Below are 21,882 nucleotides of genomic sequence, written 5' to 3' on the forward strand. Positions count from 1 at the left end.
GCTTTTGGACCGTGCAAAAAGCTGAATTGAAGCGGAAGGAGACTAATAAAATAAATTGATTTGGAAAATACTACAGCAAGCTTTGGCATTTTCATATTTATTAAATATAAACTAAAACTTTGTTTTAATTTATAGATTCCACTTTCAACATTTATTTAAACACTTTAATGTCCACAACTCTTCTTTTTATGGTACGTACTCGTATAACACAATATTATAACAATTACATTTCTATGGCCTTAAAGGTATCAGATTCGCTTTCATTCAATAATTTTCTTAAATTATGTTTACGCCTTTCTCGCTCACTTTGTTTTTCACTAATCGAGGACATTTCCGATTCGAGATCAGCGAGACGAGCTTTGGTAGCTTTCATCCGTGAGGAAGCTTCGGTTGTGGTACTGGTATCCCCCATAATGACGTTCTCACTTCTGATCTTAATACGTCTAGAAGAGCATGAGCTAGCCTCCTACAAAATGAAATTAATAAGTAATTTTAAAATAATACGGCATTAACAAAATATACAAATATTTTCATACGCTAATAAAAATAAAATTTTCACATAAGATAAATTATTTCATTTTAAGATAAATTATTTCATTTTTTCACAAAATATAACTACTTTACCTGATCATCTAAGTCGTCCAAGATGGACCTCGCTTTGCCGGTTCTTTCGATAGCTTTTAATGCTCTATGTTTTATGCTTTCACCGAATCCTGACTCATCTGTACCATTCAATTTTAAGGACTTCAAAGCCGATTCGAAGGGCTCTGCTGAAGCTCTATATTTCAATGATGATTTCAGCGAAGTGTCTACAGCATTGGATTCATCTAACCCCATGAATTTTAATGGCTTGTAGGTAGATCCCAAAATGTCTTCATCTACATATATAAGACATTTTTTATAATATAAATTTTAATTGAATAAAATTAGTGTCTTACCCTCATTCTCCAGATATCTATTTCTTTCTGTGAGTCTCAACTTAGATTGTTTGAGTGTGGAGCCAAAAACATCGGAATCTGACGTAGATGGAAAATTCGTAAAATAAGCTAATTTCAGTCAATTATTTATTCTTTAATTACCCTCATCGCCTAGTTGCAGTTTGGCTCTTAGTGAGGCTCTATATTTCTCCCGATCAAAATCATCCTCATCTTGTAAAAAGGTCACTTTTGGTGGCAAGCTGGTTTCACGAGCCAAAGGGACATGTGAATCTGAGCTTCTATTGGTAATATTCATATAAAATGTAAAAGTAAAATTGATTTGAAATAAAATAACAAATAAAATAACAGTTTATTAAGGATAATTACAGGGATTATTTTGGCGGATCTATGTCGCAAGTGTTGATTTAGACTAGAGTATGTAACCTTAGAAGGCAGTTGGCAAATTATGAATAAGTAGAGGAAAAAGTCGTCAACCGAAAAATATAATACAAGTATTTTTCAGCCAGTAGTCAGTTTATATTCAGAATTATTTTTCACTTTTTAGTTTGAAGTGCTTTGAAAGTGCGTTATTTTTAACTACATTAATTTTTCACCTTTTAGTGATAAAAAGTATGTTTTTTAGTCTTTTAAACCATATGTTTTATTAACTACACGTGATGTTTTCACTTCTTTTAAAAATGTGTTCGAGTAAATTTATTATTGTAATGACACCATGGAAAGTAAATGCTATAGCTGTATGGTTTTAGCACCATTTTTTAAGTTGGATGGACACACACTGGTCGATTTCATAGGCCAGAAATAAAAAAATAAAAGTTTGAAATGTACCACTCTTTGTATTAAAGATATTTCTTAAAAAATCAATAAAGCTAACGGTAAATATATTTTTGCTCTATCCCATTCGTACGCGCTACGAAAAGCAAGAGATGTAAGGCAATAGAAACACACAGACTATGGAGTGAAAATAGCTTAAAAATTATCTCTTATATAAATTAAATTGCAATATAAAATCGTGTTTAATCGCCATAAATCGAAAGGTATATGTTATATAACAAAGAGATTTTTATATAATAACTAGAGGACCCGTCCACGCTTCACTGTGGCTGATACATAGTACTACTAATACCACCTATATGATTTCTATTATTTAGATTATAACTGTTAGTTAAGGAGATATAGCATTTGGGTGAAGCCACCTGTTGTTAGTTTACAAAAACATGAGTCAAAAAGCATTTCGTGTGTTAATAAAGCATGGAGAAATACTGTTGAATTTGGGCTGTGCCTCAGTGAAATCAACCGAGTCTAATCGACAGTCAGCATAGCGAACAGCATATTATGAAAGTCAATCCCATTTTTTGTTGTGATATTAAATAAATCTGATAAAACTATCTGGTTCAGGAGCACATTCAGTATAACCCATATGCCAAGCATGTATAGATATGAAATTTTTTACTTAAGTATTTCTTTCTATTTTTGAATTACTAAACTAATTTTCAAACGCTTCTGACATGAATTTTTAACAAATGCTTATGATTTGAAGTATATATAATTTTTGTATTTATGAATTGTATTTGATTCTAAGATAAAGAATGAAAAGCATCCTATGTCCTTATTCTGGTTCTAAGCTTCCTCCCGACCAATTTTCAGCCAAATCGGTTAAATCGTTCTTGAGTTATAAATGGTGTAACTAATACGACTTTCTTTTATGTAGCATATATGTAGATATTTTATTGTTTTAAAACTATAGTTTTATAAGTGCCCTTTTCAGTGGTATGTTTTTATTTATACTTCGAATTAAGTAATAAAAAAAGTTTTGATCCCAGTCTCGTTCTCAAATGAGTCAAGTTTGTCAACATTAGTTATTGTTTTCTAAGTCTATGCTTTTGATTTCAGTTGCAACCTTTTGCATCCCTCTTTGTTATTCATGTTATTCTACCAAGCATGTGAGTGAGTATTATTTTTCATAGTTTTTTGTATTTACGTGTATGTATATTCGTGCATATTTTATTGTTTTTTGTGTTTTGTTTCATCATATATACTTGAGCTTTGGTTTTTTTTTATACGTACTTTTATTTAGTCACATTATATCGGTGTAAACTTTCACGCTTATACATATGTTTTTGAATTGCGGTGTTTAGAAAATGTGTGAAATAACGGGTGATTTTTTTGAGGTTAGGATTTTCATGCATTAGTATTTGACAGATCACGTGGGATTTCAGACATGGTGTCAAAGAGAAAGATGCTCAGTATGCTTTGACATTTCATCATGAATAGACTTACTAACGAGCAACGCTTGCAAATCATTGAATTTTATTACCAAAATCAGTGTTCGGTTCGAAAATTTTTTATCGACAAATTTTGTTCAGCGATGAGGCTCATTTCTGGTTGAATGACTACGTAAATAAGCAAAATTGCCGCATTTGGGGTGAAGAGCAACCAGAAGCCGTTCAAGAACTGCCCATGCATCCCGAAAAATGCACTGTTTGGTGTGGTTTGTACGCTGGTGGAATCATTGGACCGTATTTTTTCAAAGATGCTGTTGGACGCAACGTTACGGTGAATGGCGATCGCTATCGTTCGATGCTAACAAACTTTTTGTTGCCAAAAATAGAAGAACTGAACTTGGTTGACATGTGGTTTCAACAAGATGGCGCTACATGCCACACAGCTCGCGATTCTATGGCCATTTTGAGGGAAAACTTCGGACAACAATTCATCTCAAGAAATGGACCCGTAAGTTGGCCACCAAGATCATGCGATTTAACGCCTTTAGACTATTTTTTGTGGGGCTACGTCAAGTCTAAAGTCTACAGAAATAAGCCAGCAACTATTCCAGCTTTGGAAGACAACATTTCCGAAGAAATTCGGGCTATTCCGGCCGAAATGCTCGAAAAAGTTGCCCAAAATTGGACTTTCCGAATGGACCACCTAAGACGCAGCCGCGGTCAACATTTAAATGAAATTATCTTCAAAAAGTAAATGTCATGAACCAATCTAACGTTTCAAATAAAGAACCGATGAGATTTTGCAAATTTTATGCGTTTTTTTTTAAAAAAAAGTTATCAAGCTCTTAAAAAATCACCCTTTAGTATCACTTATCACCGAAGCAAATTTAATAAAGCATCAGTATCTACTTATTAGAAGCTTCGTTACCAAAGACTTTAATATTAAATTTTTACCATGCTATGATAACATTTTAAAGGAAAACAGTTATCCTGAGAAAATAAAGGTCTCAGAATCTGATGTTGAAATTGGGATCAAAAAATCACGAATGTAATTAATGAACACAATGAGTCCTCTACTTACCTATTATTATTAGGAAAATGTGCCTTTAATGGCAGTTCTGAGCAATTCAATTTGCAATAGTTTCAATTCGAGAGAAGAACCTGCTGAGTCAAGCAATAAGAACGTTAAGATGTATCGACTCCATCATACACGAAATAACTAGCGGGTCGCTACTAATCAGGACTTGCGAAACTGATTGCTTTTGAGCTTAGATCCTTTCATTACCAGTCAAAGAAAACTAGACCATTGAAATCACTTTTTGATTTAGTTCAATAATATTAAAAAAATCCTTTTTTCGCTTATCAACTTCTTTAATTTAATATAATTAATTAAAATTCGTTACCATCGGGGGGTGGCGGAGGAGGAAACGGGAGAAAATTTATAAAACTTTGGCAAAAGTTTCACTTTTACTTTCACTTTCCACGGTGGACCAGTCCATGCTGTTTGTGTCTATCAAACTTTTGTCAGTGTCCTTCAGTTTCAGTGCGATTAAAAACAATTACAAACATACAAACATGCAATCATATATACATACATACATACTAAATTGTAATATATCTGTTTTTGAAAAATTATGGCACGATTTCTATAATTTTTGGGCACAAGATTAAATGCCTAAAGAGTTTCATTTATGCAAAATTATATACCGATATACTCGTATTCATTGGTGTTTGATTTCTATACGGGAAGTGAATTATTCGATGCTATTTAAAGTTGCGTTATACAGAAAGTATACGTAGTTATTGTCCATTTCGTACATTTTCACAATGTATGATAGTAGTAGGTATATGATATCACATAAAGGGGAGTGGTGACATGTCCTTTGTCCAGTTTTTACACCTGTTCCTATAAAAGTCTTCCACACCATCTACATAAGTTATGAAGTTTAGTGCCTGTGCCGAATTTATTCAGTAAGTTTTCGAGTTTTCGTAGTTTCAAACATAACCGATACAGAGAGTGTGTATGAGCAAATTCTAAAACGACTTCTTCTTAGCCAGTTTTGTTGAGTTAGCGTCTAAGAAGATACATACATATGTACATTAGTTTAGTGCTTAACAATGGCACTTTACATCAACTCCAATACCGACAGCTTTTATAAGGCATGGAATACCTGTATAAAGTTTCATCTGGATATCTCAATTTTTACTCAAGGTACAGACGGACTGGAAAAATTTACAAACATGTAAACATACATGGTGTATGTATACATTGTATACAGGTGAAGCTAATAAAATCGATATAAAAAAAACTTATCTCTTTCTTACTTGTTGTTTTTAGATTTAAATTTTTTTATAATCTATTGATACAATAATTGAAGTACTTTATATTAATTTTATTCTAATAATTTTTTAAGTAAAAATTTACCTGCCGATGCCTCTTTTATTATCTAAGCTTTCCAGCAACTTTTTATAAGAGCTTTCCCCCATATCGTAATTGGCGCCATAAATGCGTGTTCTTCTTGGGCGATAACTAGACATTCTGAAAGAACATTTATGAATGATGATTATTTTATTTTAAACTCTTCTCAAATTTCTTATTTATTTAACATGAGTAAAAAAGAATTCGTAAATCGCTTAAAATTTCTTCGGATGCTAATTATTTTGTATGCAATGATGCGAAAAATACATTTTTTGAACAAGGTTTGCATTAATTCAGAATAAATACGAAAAATAAATTTTGATAATTTTAATTTGCCCATTATCATACTTTGGAAATTCAATATGTCATAATCAAAGATTTTTTAACTGGGAGAAATTAAATTTACATAGAAACGATAGAAAAAGTCCTCAGTCCTTGTACATACATATACATATTTATAACTCCTTGCTTCCTGAGTAATTATTTGTAAATATATTTACATATATTAGTTTTGGGACCATCCAAACAATATCTTATAAAATTATTAGGTTAGCCTACTTCAAAATTATATATGTAGTTTAAAAAAAGGTCTACAGTGTTCGGGTGCCCGAGGGTTTCAACTTTTGCAACAGACGACAAACCGACAAGGTCCAAGGCATCCAATGAGATTGTGAAACGACATTTGATCGTAGACCGTAGTAACCCGCTGGGATAGATATCACAAGAGCGGTGGAAAATAGTGGAAAATTAAGCTTCAATAGCCCTCTTCTGGAGAATGAACGCCAAACCAAGCGAACGCATGCCGTCATTTGATGGAAAATCTTGAAGTACAACGTCGGCCCACGCTAACATGGATAAGGAAAACGTTCAGAACGCTTCCAAAACTTGCGGTGGTGGACCACAGCAATATTCCATCGGTGCCCAAGGCGAAGGTAACCATACTTCTCGTGGTGGACATGGAACATGTCTGCGGCTGCTACAACGACAGGATCCAAACTTGCCGACTAGGGACTAGAAGTTGCTAAGTGTGCCGAAATTATTCAAGGAAGATGGAGGTCAAAGCTACATCCTCCCAATCAATAAGGGTGCTGAGGATATTCCGCAGGCGAGGTGCGGAAAGATGGCGTGGGACTTTGGAAGGGTGTTCCTTCGCCTCAAGAAGCGCTGAGAGTACTCCAAGTGAACCACCACAAAAGTTAGATTGCCTCTGAGGAGTTTTTTCTCAACTTGAGAAGGCCAGCTACGACATCAGTATTTCCACAGATGATCTGGCGGTTGTGGTAGTGAAGGGTGTCAAGGATGGTAATGCTTTATATACGTGTAGACAGATTCTCGGTACAAACTGGGGGCTTTCTCCCTCTCTGATGTACTGGTGCTACAGAGCTATTGTAAGTCCTATTCTGCTCTACAGTGCAGTAGTTTGATGGACAGTCGTACGGAAATCCACCTAACAGAAGCCAATGGAAAGGGTTCAGGGGCTCGGTGCGGGCGGGACTTCTACTGAATGCTGGAACATTTACATATAGAATCTTCGAGCATAGCTCAGTGATTAATGGCGGTTTGAATTGTACCGCCTGCAAGATTTTCAACTGGGAAAGAAGATTCCAGGTTAACATAGAAGAACATTTATACGTTTATACGGACGATTAAAACATGGAGGATAGTGTTGGCGCGGGGATATACCGTCCAGAGTGTCCATTGCAGTATATTTGAAGCTTAAGTCTATGCTATTGCGAAAGCCGAGGAGATGGCCCCTAATGCAGATAATACCAGAGTCAACATCTACGTAGACAGCAGCTCGATCCATCGTGTTTTGATTTCCTTAACTATTCTTCTGTCCAGATCGTCGTTGTTTATACAATGCATGGGTTTCCCAGTGTTAATCACGTTTTCGGGTGTTAGTTCTTCTTGGTCCTTGCCGATACTGTCTTAGGCACTGATAGCTGATATAAATGCTCGAGTTCATCTCCCTGGATGTCAATGGGAGGCATCCCGGCTAATACTTCAGTAGCGTCGGTTGATATAGTCCGGAAAGCACTTGTTACTCGAATTGCAAAACGCCTATGCACTGCAATTATTTGTTTAGCGTACGCTTTTATATCCATTGCCTGTATCTATACTGTTGCCGCATACAGTATTACGGAACTCATTGCTATTGAGAATCGCCGGCTGGAACGTACACAGACTTTATTGGTCACCATTCTCGATAGGGCATTATAAATTTTGTTTTCTTTACCGGAAGAATACTCCAGGTGTTCTTTAAATTTTACATTGGAATCCAATATTACTCCCAGATACTTCAGTTGCGGCTTTGAAGTAATTTCGCACTCTCCTATGGTGAGCTCTATTCGTTCTTCTATCTTCCTAGTGCTTATCGGTAAGACTTCTGTTTTGTTCTCCCCAGTTTCAGACTCACAGAAGAAAACCATTAGCGTAGACCATTTAAGCACTCATTACATTTATTTCTCAGGTCGGCTAATTATTTGGTCACTGCTACCACCATGAGATCATCGGCATACGCTAGTTTCACGTCTGTTGTTTGCTGTCTTCGTAGGACCCCGTTTATACATAGAGTTCCATAATAGTGGGCCTAGCACTGAGTTTTGGGGCATTCACTCGAGATAGAGTAGCACTCGGAGCCTTCGTCTGTATCAAAAATCAGCCTTCTGTTTTTAAAATAACTCGTTATTATATTTATGAGGTATTCAAGGGCCCGTATTTTATCCAGGGCTTTGATTATGTCTGCCCATTTTGCCGTGTTGAACGCATTCTTGACATCCAGGGTTGGTTATCAGCGCGCAGTACTTTTTTGTGCCATCTTTCCATCTTTTGCCACTTACTGCACATTTCGCAGTATCGACGACTTTTCTTAGTGGGTCAATAGTGGATCTCTTTTCTATAAAGCCGTATTGTCTCTCTGATAATCCGCCGGTCAGAGGTCGTTACGATGAAGTTTCTTCAGGTGGTGTCTTTGGTTTTAGGGTCATACAGATTATGTAAGCAGTTCCCCAAGGGTCAGTGTTTGCTTTCCCACAGAGATTCTCAAACCATGATTTTTTGCTTCGGGTAATTAACGACTTCAGGAGCTTCTTGTGGCTTTTAAATTCTTCCCTAAGGCGATTCTCGTTCGTTTCGCCTCGATTACGCTGTAGACGTAGTCTAGCTGAGTGACAAAGATTTCTCAGCGTGAAAATTTTCTCATTCCACCAATATACAGGCTGCCACTTGTTGTGATGTGACGTTCTACGCATTGTTGCATCGCATGCTGCGACCAGTTCTTTTCACACTGCCGGTACCAAGTGGCTTATGCATGTCTCATTTGCCTACCAGATTAACTTACCCTAACCCAGCTGAAGCACATATCACCTTTTTTAATATTCTTCTACATTTTTAGCTGAAAACATATTTTTAAACCTATATGTTAACTTATTTAGACATGAGTATGATTAATAATGAGTAGATCCCGCCTCGTTTAGGATTATCTCTAAGGTCCGATCAGGTTGTCATTATACAAGTTTCCAATATAGTTTAAGGAAATTTATGACCCGGCATTTCGCAAGAAATTGTATATAACTTTTCGAATTCTTCCAATTTTTTTGACATTTCAATTATTGAAATAATTCGATATTGTTTTCTCTTCAATCTATAGAATTATATTAAAACCATATAAATGAAAAAAGATTACAAACTCCGATGAAAAATGCAAAACAAATTGCTTGTGGTAACCAGAATGTGCAAAAATTAAGAACACTTATCGACTAAGAACAATAAATACTAAAAGCCATATAACGGTAAATTCTTATCCCATGAGAAAATAATAAAGTGGCTGAAAATTAATGACAAAAAATCATAAGCAATTGGTTTAGGATCAAGGTGTGCTAACCTGGTGACGCACAGTGTATGCTATGTAATAAAGAGTTTATGTTATTTACTTTCTTTTTGCCACATATATATTTAAATTTATATGTACATATGATAAATGTTTATATTCAGTCATAAAAAACGATAACTAGTTTGTATATTGCTTTTATTTAGAACCTGATAAGCACTTTATTATTGTATAGGCACATATAAATTATACATACATACGTTTCGTGCGTTAGCAAATGTGTCCCATAAATTCATAATAATTCATAAAGGTATACATACATATATAGTATATTAAATTCGTGTGCTCATGTACAATATTTAGAGCACAAGCAAAGTTGCTTAGCGTATTTTAATTACCTAAAAGGTTATAACTCATATTACTAATTTATTATTATGGCCATTAAACAATGTGCAAATAAAGTCTCACAAAGGGATTTTTTATACTCTTCCAACCTGATGATGCAAAGTATTATTGTTTTGTTCACCTAACGGTTGTACGTATCACCTGAAACTAAGCGAGATAGATTTAGATACTTGTACATACATATATATAAATGATCATGGCCGATGAGAAAAGTTGAAATCCGGGTTACTGTCTGTCCGTCCGTGCAAGCTGTAACTTGAGTAAAAATTAAGATATTTTGATGAAAATTGGTATGCGGGTCTCTCAGAACAAAAAAATTACGAGTTCGTAGATAGGCGTAATCGGACCACTGCCACATCCACAACTCGACATTAACCTATAAAGTGACATAACTATGCACTAAATTAATATATAAAGTTGTAATTTGGCACAGGGGGTCACAAAGATATTGAAAAAGTGGGCGTGGGCTCTAATAAGTTTATTGTATATTTCTTCTAAATAAAATTCTAAAATTTTTGGGTTTAATCGGGTTAATACTTCCCTGAGCCCCCATATCTTCTTCTTTACTGGTGTAGACACCGCTTACGCGATTATAGCCGAGTCAACAACAGCGCGTCAGTCGTTTCTTCTCTTCGCTACGTGGCGCGATGTTTTCGTCCATCCGGACAACATGACCTAGCCAGCGTAGCCGCTGTCTTTTAATTCGCTGAACTATGTCAATGTCGTCGTATATCTCGTACAGCTCATCGTTCCATCGAATGCGATATTCGCCGTGACCAACGCGCAAAGGACCATAAATCTTTCTCGAAAACTCGCAACGTCGACTCATCGGTTGTTGTCATCGTCCAAGCCTCTGCACCATATAGCAGGACGGGAATTATGAGCGACTTATAGAGTTTGGTTTTTGTTCGTCGAGAGAGGACTTTACTTTTCAATTGCCTACTCAGTCCGAAGTAGCACCTGTTGGCAAGAGTAATCCTGCGTTGGATTTCCAGGCTGACATTGTTGGTCAGCCACACTGATAAGGTCCAATCAGTTTGTTGACGGTGGGCTTTAATCTTTCACACAATACGCTCGATAGAACCTTATATGCGATGTTTAGGAGGCTTATCTCACGGTAGTTGGCGCAGATTGTGGGGTCTCCTTTTTTATGGATTGGGCATAGCACACTTAAATTCCAATTGTTGGGCATGCTTTCGTCCGACCACATTTTGCAAAGAAGCTGATGCATGCTCCTTATCAGTTCTTCGCCGCCGTATTTGAATAGCTCGGCCGGCAATCCATCGACACCCGCCGCTTTGTTGTTTTACAGACGGGTAATTGCCGTCGTCATAGTCATCGATTGGCGAATCGAGTTCGCTTTCTTCTGGCGGTGTACTTTCATTGCCATTTAACAGGCTGGAGAAGTGTTCCCTACATAATTTTAGTGTGCCCTTGGCATCGGTCGCTAGATCACCTTTGCTGGTTCTACAAGAGTATGCTGCGATTTTGAAACCTTCTGTTATCCGCCGCATTTTTCGTAAATTTTTCGAGCATTACCCCTGTCCGCCAGCTTGTCAAGCTCTTCATACTCACGCACTTCGGCCTCTTTCTTTTTCTGTTTGAAAATGCGTCTCGTTTTACTCTTAAACTCTGGATATCTATCTCATCCCGCACGTGTTGTGGGCGATCGTAACGTTGCGAGGTAGGCAGCCTGTTTTCTCTTCGCTGCGACACGGTACTCCTCGTCATACTAGCTGTTCTTTTGCACTTTCCGAAAGCCAATGGTTTCGGTTGCAGCTGTACGTAAGGAGTTTGAAATGCCGTCCCGCAGTTCCCTTATACCGAGTTGTTGACGAGTGCTCTCAGATAGCAGGAGTGCAAGTCGAGTAGAAAATCGTTCGGCTGTCTGTTGTGATTGCAGCTTCTCGACGTCAAACATTCCTTGTGCTTGTTGACGTGCGTTTTTTGCTGCACAGAGGCGGGTGCGAATCTTGGTTGTCCGAGTCGATGTTAGGAGCTCGGATCGCACGCACATCTAAAACACTGGAGAAGTGTCTTCCGTCTATCACAACATGATCGGTGGTGGTTTTTCGATCCGGAGACAGCCAGGTAGCTTGATGAAATTTCTTATGCTGGAATCTAGTACTACACATAACCGTATTTCGGGCCCCGGCGAAGTCGATCAGCCTCAACCCATTTGGGCATATTTCCTCGTGGAGGCTGAATTTACCGACCGTAGTGCCAAAGATACCTTCTTTGCCCACCCTGGCGTTGAAGTCGCCAAGCACGATTTTGACATCGTGCCGAGGCATCTTTCATAAGTGCGCTCCAACCGCTCATAAAAGGCATCTTTGGTCACATCGTCCTTCTCTTCCGTCGGGGCGTGGGCGCAAATCAGCGATAGGTTGAAGAACCTTGCTTTGATGCGGATTGTGGCTAGACGTTCATTCACTGGAGTGAATGATAGTACTCGGCGACGGAGTCTCTCTCCCACCACGAATCCAACACCAACTCCGTTATATGTAGTAAATGCCACAAGAACCTACTCGTCTCTGTCCTTGTCCCGTCCATCGCATTTCTTGGACGGCGGTGATGTCAGCCTTTATTTTCACGAGGATATGAACCAGCTGGGCAGCGGCACCTTCCCAATTAAGGGACCGGACATTCCAGGTGCATGCCCTCAAATCATAGTTCTTAATTCGTTTGCCATGGTCGTCATCAAAAAGGGGGTCACTCATCCGAGGCTTGTTGTTTCCTTTCATTGGGGGTGTTTTTTTACGTGGCGGGTCCTAAACCCAGCGCACAACCCTAAGTAGGGAATATTTCGCCTTCTCACTTTAGCTCGCCTTCAAACGGATGTTCTTAGGCTACCCAGAGGATACGACCGGAAGTCGTGTGCTGCTTGAGTCATACATATGTAAAAAAATCGTTTCTGGCCACTCCCAAGTGAATGGCGATCAGAGAACTTTCCTCACTTGCGTGAACTTCTACACATGACTCCACCCTCCACCCATATACCTAATATTAATATTTTCGAACTTCTAGGTGACTTTATACTGAATATATCGGCCAATATTTGTGTTATCTTAATGAAATTCCACCAATAACATATAAAGAGCTTCATAAAAACTAGAATAAGACCTAAAAATGCTTTCAATGTTGCGAAATCTCCATGTCGCAAAGCACTAACAAAGGTTACAATGGCATAAAATGTATACGAAATTACTAGGATTAAAAAACTTGGGAAGCGCGCATATGAATCATCGTCATATCGTTCAATCTCACTGTTGCATTTCACAATTCATCAATTTGGATGGGATATACTTGAGATCTACAATCCCACACCCGACTCAACCAGCTATGTATATACCAAGCAAGAAAGAAGATGCAATAGAAAATAAGAACATCTGCACAGCCGTTTTAACAGGTGTATTTCAAGGAAGTGTCCCAGGACCACTCCTGTATATAAGCGTTTCATTATTCATTGTTTACTAAGCCGATAACCAGCACAATTGCCAGATTTGCCGATTATATCAGCATTAATACTACCGGTAAAAATTAAGTTGAATCGTCCAGCAGAACACAAATTTCAATTAACCACATAATAGAATTGACACAGAAAAAATTCACGTAAACTACATTAAAAGAGTGTTAAGGCCTAACTATAGTATGCATATGCAGCCGTATGTTACTGTCAAAAAATTAACGAAAAGCCTGTCAAATGCATAAGGAACGGAGAGTAGACTATTGAATGACTATAATGTACTTACATGCAGAAGAGAAAATTGTTAATAAGCAATTCGTGTTTTGATTTTATATTTCATCTGGATTTTGCAAAAATTACTAGAAAATTAAAATATTTAAAAACAATTAAAATGCTTACTTCTGTCTTAGACGGAATATGCATATTAACAAAAATTAGTGAAATTAAAAAATAGAGTTCGGTCATGTTCAGTGAGGGAAATAAACAGGAAGAGGATGGTTTTTTTGTACGATTCCTAGAAATGAAGGGGATTGACCACAAATATTTTTTTTATTTATAGTACACGCGATTGAAATAAAATTTTGTCGTAAAAACATTTCTTTTTTCAGTATTTTCGACTGAACTTTGTATAAAACATTCGTCGTCCTACATCTTCAAATTCCAAATGATGTATCTGTTGACAAAAAGCGAAAACAGCTGATTCCGTACGGAAGATGCGACCAGTTTCGCATTTTCCTTAAGCAAATGACGTTTGAAAAAACTTGACGAAACTTGATGTAAAGCACATTATAGTTGCAACATACAATTTGTGTGTATTCGGACAGTTGCTTACGCTGGCTTAAGCTAGCTTATGCACATTATACTCGTAGTTAGGCCTTTACACATATTCCTTTAAATATTCGAAATTAAGTTATCCCGTACTCCATCTCAGCACCCACACAAAAACAAATGCAGAGCTCAGCTTAAAATATAAGAAAATAAGCAGGCTAATCGGGAAGAATTCTCCGTTAACTGCATAAAGTAAAATCTTAATTAAACCTTGAAACATACGGAATTCAACTTTGGGGATGGGCTTCACTAATATACTTGTACGTATATTATATAGTATATCAAAACTGTGGAAAGATTCCAAAAAAATAAGTAATAAGAATGCCTGTGATCTGCACCGCGATCTTCATATCAAAATGGTCAGCGAAACAGTATAGAAACATACAACAAGGTTACAGTTTTATGTAACCGCTGAGACCAGAAAACTGAGAGAAACTAGAAAAAAGCCTTCTAAAAGTGCATGTAGTTTTATCCTTGTTATTATAGTTATTTTTTAGAAACTTGCAAAGATCAAAGATGGGGAAATAAAAATTAAAACGAAAATCATTATATGTAGTATATAGGAGTTGGGGTAGTATTGACCTGATTGTATCTTTTGCCAATACCACATACTAATAAAATGTTTTTTCATTAAGGTACCTCTCATACCATCACCTACCATGTGAAGTAAAGTTAGCCGGATGTCGGAAAATCCTGATATTGGTTATGTGGAGGCTAAAGCAAGTTTTCACACGATTTTATCAAATTTAGGCACAACAAGTAAGGAAGAGCTAAGTTCGGCTGTCACCGAACATTTTATACTCTCGCATGATAAAGTGATAATCGAAATTTCATTTTCCGTATGTAACTTTTTTATTTTGCTGTAAAATTACTTTGATTAGTAGTTCCTGAGATATGGTTTTTGGTCCATAAGTAGGTGACGCCACGCCCATTTTCAATTTTTAAAAAAAGCCTGGGTGCAGCTTCCTTCTGCCATTTCTTCCGTAAAATTTAGTGTTTCTGACATTTTTGGCGTTGCTACATATTATTGACAGAAGTAGATGCTCCTTTAAGATATCTCACATACCATCAACAATGAGAAAAGAAAAAAACACGCTTATTCATTTTAATAAAGATAACTGACATATTGACCGATGTATGGGTAATAAGTCAGGAAATTCGAAAATCTTTCCATTAGGTATATGTGGGCTAATAGAAATAATCATCAGGCTCAACCCGTTTTCGACATGCAGACTGACTATTAAGAGGAAACGATTATTTTAATAATATTTCTCACCGAATTAGACAAATTTTGGTCGTAAGGTGGCCTACTGTAAGCGCACTATTCGACTAAAGTTTTACCCGATACATTGATTGGTAATTGATTTGCATAATAGAAAGTGAATGAATCATATATGTATATAACTTAAAATTATGTTATATAGGAAAAAGGGGTGTTTGTCGTCTGATTTCCATTTTCACACTATAAGGAAGGTATGTCAGGATAGTATTATGTGCCGAATTAAGTTAAAATCGGTAAATTAGGTCCCGATATATGGGTTTTACCCTAAATATGGGCGCTGCCAGGCCTATTACCCAATTATGAGTCCTGCTACTATAAAGCACTCTCGTGCCATCCCGGATGATTAATTTAATGTCTTTGACGCATTTAGGTATTTTAGTAGTTTTTACCGAAATCGTTTTATGGAGAGCGGGCGTTATTATCATCCGATTTCACTTATTGTTTTGCTGTCGCAAAAGGTGTTGAAAAGATATACTATATGCTATAGCTTAAATGGTTTTGGAGATATATACAATAAACCTATTAGGGGCGAGTCCATACCTACTTTTAAACAAAATTTTTAACCATAGGTACCCACTATTGCGATATGTTATACCAAATATGTAACACCAACTCGTGAGCACGCCACATATCGTCGGCTTAACGTGTAAAGGTGCTAAGTCCACTTATGGTCAAAATTGATATTTTGAAGAAATTCGATAGATAAATATAAAACACATCAGCTACATAAAAAAAAAATTGGTTTACTTTATTTTAAAGCTATTTTGGGCAGTGGTGTGCAAAAGTGCTAAGTCCGCAACTGTCAAATCGCGCGGGCTAAGTCCACATGACAATGTGATTGCTACCTAAAGTGTGCTTTGTCTTTTTTGCTAGGTAACACGGCATAGCTGCTGTGTTATTCGACACTTCGCTTAGATGTTTTTTTGTGATACTTGGGGTTGACGAAGCGGCAATCGTGCTCCCGAACGACTAGAAAAATTGGTTAGAAAAAAAGTATATAAGCGCGACGAACAAGCTTAAGATTTACGTAAGTGAAATAGTTATAATTATAAAGTGTGATACTTGGGGTTGACGAAGCGGCAATCGTGCTCCCGAACGACTAGAAAAATTGGTTAGAAAAAAAGTATATAAGCGCGACGAACAAGCTTAAAATTTACGTAAGTGAAATAGTTATAATTATAAAGTGCTAAAGTAGTTATTCAAATAATTTCAATAAAAACTATTTATTTTTTATTTTTAGGATGAATTTCAATTCAATGGATAGTGATAAAAGCAGTAACGAGCATTGCAGCGATTATCGCAATGACGCAGATGATGGAGTTTTAGGACTGGTGCCTTATGGCTTTAATAGCGATTCGGATGAATCACTTGACCTTCCTTCTAAGTCACAAACGCGCAAAAGAAGAGGAAAAATGGTTAATCCAGCTTGGTTCGCAGCAAAAAATAAAAAAACAGAGAGAAAATGGGAAACTTTATCTGGGGAAAAAGAAAGAGAATGGCCTGTGGAATCATCGAAGAGTTAGAAATGCAAAAGTCATTGGAGAACGATGTAGCTGTAAAAAAGCAACTAGTTCTGCTGCTCTCCACTGTGCAAAAATTACTGAAGACCAAAGACAAGCATTGTTTAAACAATTCTGGCAAATGCACTGGAAAGAGAAACAGACTTATGTACATAAATACATTGATTCAAGTAACAACTCCTGCAAGAATGCGAAATCGCAAAGATAAACACAAGAGCAGAAGGAGTGGAACATTTCAATACCATGTAAGAGTCGAGCAAAAAAGTGTTAAAGTTTGCAGAAAATTCTTCTTGAACACTCTTAGCATTGGCAGACGTACGGTGCTAAATTGGGTTAAGCAGCCTACGATTTCAAGAAACACTACACAGAACGCACCACAACAAAATTGTAGCATTGCACGTGAATCTCTAAATTCGTTTTTCAATACTCTGCCAACCATGGAATCACATTACTGCGGTGCAAGAACTCAAAAAAAAATATATTTTGCCAGAATGGTCGTCAAAAAAACAACTCTTCGAATTTTACGTAAAGGATTGGTGTAATGCACATGGAAAACCCCCACTCTCTATTTCAGCATTTTATAACGCCTTTGCGGATCAAAAGCTTGGTCTATTCTTCCCTAAAAAAGATCAGTGTGAAATCTGTGCGTGACATACTGTGGGAGATATTTTGGATGACGTCTACAATCTTCACCAGGCAAAAAAACATGAAGCTAGGGAAGAGAAACAAAAGGACAAAATCGAAGAAACCTTCGTGTTTACTATTGATCTGCAAGCGGTCTTAATGACACCAAAATCCCAAGTAAGCAGCCTTTATTACCGCACGAAGTTGCAAGTCCACAATTTGGTGTTTTACAATTTGATAAATCATGATGCTTATTGCTTCATGTGGAACGAAGTAGAAGGTGGATTATCTGCCGAAGAATTTGCTAGCATTTGGGTGTACTTCATCGAGAATAAAATAATTGCAAACCGAGAATGCAGCTGCTACGAAAATTATTCTTTATAGTGATGGATGTACGTACCAGAATAGGAATGTTTCTATGAGTAACACTTTGCTCAATACATCTATTAAACATGGCGTAATAATTGAGCAAAAACTACTAGAAACGGGGCACACCCAAATGGAAGCTGACAGCGTACATTCAGTTATCGAGCGTGTTATTAAACACCAAATTGTTAATGTACCAGCAGAGTATATTCAAATATGTCAGAATGCTCGAAAGAAACCTACACCTTATATGGTAGAGTATTTGGATCATACTTTTTTCAAATGTTTCAAGGGCATACATTTTTTAAAAACAATTCGTCCTGGTCGCGGAAAGGCTGAATCAAAAGTCACCGATATTCGTGCGATTAAATACACCGGAAAGGGAAATATTTTATAAATTGCGTTTCCCGAGCCATGGAGCTATTTACAACAAAGAGTGGACAGAAGTGTTGTGCCAACGGATTGGTCTAATTTGCCACAGCTTCACCAAGAAAGAAGAAAACAAAGAAGACAAACAAAACAGCAAGAAAATACGCAGATTTGCAATATTTAAAAACTTCTTTGCCAAGAGACTACCATCAATATTATGACGTCCTACCACATGAGTGATATCTTCTTATTTTTTAATATATTTTTTTTGGTTTGTTTAATTTATAATTTCCAAACAGCAATGAATTAAGACTGAACTGATATATTAACTTTTTGTGATACCTTAAAGTTTAAGGCTTAAACAAAGATTTTCCATTTAAGTACTTATGTATTCCTTTAAACGACAGCAACAAAGTAAGACTGTATAATATTTTTTTGTGATAATAAAATACGCCATTTGCAAAAAAAACTGCAATATTTCTTTTTCGAAAATGTGCTAAGTCCAATACATCCAAGTGCAAATAACTCCAGAAAATGTGCTAAGTCCAAAAAAGGCCTATATAAAGGCGCTCATTAAATTTTTTATTATATTTTTTTTTTGTACTTAAATGAAATATAACAATTGACAAAACTGCGTTAGAAAAATAAAAAAAAAATTTTGAACTTCAATTTTTATTCAGTTTTTTTTTTTGTTTTATTTAATAATTCAAAAATGGCACTTAGCACCTTTGCACGTTAAGCCGACGATATGTATACTTGTATGAACTCCTTTTTGCGTGGGCGGCATTCGGCCGCGCTTAAAAAAAAAAATTACCCTGGTCGGTCCAACACCGGGGTGCATCAAATTTTTTTCACGTTGAACTTATTTTTGCTTTTATTAGTTTGGAACACTGATTATTAGACAGTTTGTACCTCATTTGTTATTCTTAAATAATCAGAATTCAACAATAAGTTAAATGTCTAATAAAAGCTATTTTTTTATTATATTTTTATCGTTTCGGTAATTTTAATAATTGTTAATTTTTACAACACTAATGAATATACATTTACGGCATTCGTCATCGCACTTGACACTTTACTTAGTACAGGTACAAGTACATATATTTAATAAGAATGTACATTGGACATGAATCCGTATTCATACATACATATAAGAACATTCATCTAGATATGTTGCTAAAAGACGGTTTTATTTTGTATTTTGTCTTGCATATTGTCGTTTATGAAAAGGGCATAAAAATAGAAATGATTGTTGGTTGTGTTTCAAAGAACATCTCATTTTTCGAAAATACTATAGTCTAATATGATATTTTATATACACATACCATACATACATATTTCTATGTGTATATATGATAGCACTTGGGTTCATGTGTATCTACATATATGTTGCACGCTATTTTGTGCCTATTTATTTATATTGTGAGTAATGATTTTTGCAAATTCGTAATGTCAATCTGCTTATTAGCGCTAATATAATAAAATAACGGAATTGACTAATAAATATACGTATGTACGTACCATATATAGATAACAGCCGTGATGAATCGCAGCCAATAGAGTAATAATATATATGCACATTTGACTATTTTACTAGTTTGTGAAAATTTTACATTTACCTAAAACAAAAATATAAGTCTTATGTGGATCCTGTTTCTTATTTTGTTTCAGATAGACTTTCTGCAAACACTTTCACCAATTTGTAAAAAAATGTTAATATAATTTTTTTAAACATTTAAGTACATTTTTAGAAAAGCATGTAAGAATTCCCTTTTCTTTACTCCGAGAATAAATTTGTCCAATTTAGGCTTTTTTGAGAGATCTAAACTAACCTATTTCCTTAAGCATATACATGTGCATAACCAATATTCTATACTCTACATAGTAATTTATTGGAACGCCCTCGATATTCAAAACTGTTTATTAAAACTTTCAGCCAAAATATAAACAAATTTAAATATTCCATGCACCATTTTGATTTTAATTAACGTGACTATGAGGTCATAAAAACATATGTATATACCTTGGTGTGTTTATCTGTAGTATGTATATGTACATAAAAATACATAAGAGTGTGCATATTTCGAAACGCTTGCCCCGTTTGCAATAGTATATAGACTAGTGGTTTGAAATCTTCACCTTCGACGTTAAATACCGGAATTCGCCGCGATGATTTGGAAAAATCAAAAATGCTCACTTAATTTCTTACACAATTAAATTTTCTTTTAATTTTTCATTGCTGAGTGCTAATTAACACGAAAATGCAAGCAAAAGCTCGGAGAAGTCACTAAATATGGCATGTAATTTTAATTTTCTAAATAATTTTAACCACTTTATTCATTTCGTTTTTCCAATCTCGTAAACATTTTATTCAAACATTTTCATATGTAAATATACGTTCTTTCATTTAAGCAATACAAATAATCTCTTTTACACTGTCTCCATTTAAATTATAAACAATACTTAGAATTTCGAATTTATAATTATATAATAATATTAAATAAACACCTTCCTAAATAAATTCCTTTAAAATACTTAATCGAAGTGGATGCAGGCCGTTTGTTAAAGCTTGTAAGCTTCAAAACTCAAAAACACTTTTTAAAAATCGTGTAGTTTTTCTACTTTGAATTGAAGCGTTTTATTTTTTTTCACCAAACAAGCATGCAACGTATAAACTTACTTGAAAATATTTGCACCTCACAGTTCTTCTGTTACTTATCAAACACTAATTTTAAAAATACAATACAATATGTTTCGAATAGCTGAGAAGAACTTTCAAAAATAGATCACAACGTACTCTTATTAATCACACATTTCACATCTCATACATACATACTTGTATATATGTATAAATTTGTACACTTAAACACGCTTTTATATATGCATATGCACACATCTTATACAGACATATACATATATATACATATATATTTAGATATAAATTTATATGCATGTTTGTAATAGATTTTTCGCACGTATTTAAGCGTAACAGCACACAAAATTTCACTATTCATTTTTCCTCAATTCATTAAAATAATATAAATAAACATAATTGTGTGTTGGTGTGTAAATTTTTAACATGCCCTAGGCAGTCTACCAAATTCATAAACAAATTATAATTTATTAAAATGCCTATAACTTAAAATTTGATTTTGATAAACTAATTAAAACATTAGAAATTTAAACAAAAGGTTACCAAAATATTAAAAAATATAAATCTGTTTAGGTTATATTCGGTTAGGTCAAATAGTCAGATAAAGAATCGTTATTGAAAATAAGTAAGGAAGGGCTAAGTTCGGGTTTAACCAAACACTACTCTAGTATTGTTCAAAGTTTAAAAACCAGAAATCATAATGGAGGAAGTGATGTTTATCCCAATTTCAATCAAATTCAACACAAAACCACATTATGCTTAAAAACATATCCACTTTATTTATTATTAATGAAATTTTTATTCTACAATAGAACGTTTTTCACATTTCATGAGGTATATCGTGCAGCATATAAGCAAATTCGGAATTTTTTGTTGACATCTTTCGGAGAAATGGCTGGGTGAATGAAACTCGTTTATTTACTGGCGGACACGATTTCTCATGTTTAAATCATCTGAAACA

At 35.4% G+C, this 21,882-nt stretch overlaps 1 protein-coding gene across 4 annotated transcripts; it reads right to left on the minus strand.

Annotated features, from left to right (window-relative positions):
* Positions 1-51: 51 nt before the first annotated feature.
* LOC105230328 (uncharacterized) lies at positions 52-21,104 on the minus strand. Of its 4 annotated transcripts, none has more exons than XM_011211031.4 (6): positions 20,949-21,104; positions 5,586-5,699; positions 1,080-1,216; positions 939-1,016; positions 625-878; positions 52-466 (listed from the first exon to the last, which is right to left on the minus strand). In XM_011211031.4, exons 2-6 carry the CDS (start codon positions 5,696-5,698, stop codon positions 224-226), a joined length of 825 nt encoding a protein of 274 aa, XP_011209333.1. In that variant the 5' UTR covers position 5,699; positions 20,949-21,104; the 3' UTR covers positions 52-223. The 4 variants fall into 4 exon arrangements, with proteins under 4 accessions (XP_011209333.1, XP_011209343.1, XP_029408957.1 ...); XM_011211041.4 differs by lacking the exon at positions 20,949-21,104 and adding an exon at positions 20,777-20,922; XM_029553097.2 differs by lacking the exon at positions 20,949-21,104 and adding an exon at positions 20,292-20,341.
* Between the last annotated feature and the right edge of the window lie 778 nt (positions 21,105-21,882).

Source organism: Bactrocera dorsalis, chromosome 5 (genome assembly GCF_023373825.1).
Source record: "Bactrocera dorsalis isolate Fly_Bdor chromosome 5, ASM2337382v1, whole genome shotgun sequence".
In the NCBI taxonomy this organism is placed as follows: domain Eukaryota; kingdom Metazoa; phylum Arthropoda; class Insecta; order Diptera; family Tephritidae; genus Bactrocera; species Bactrocera dorsalis.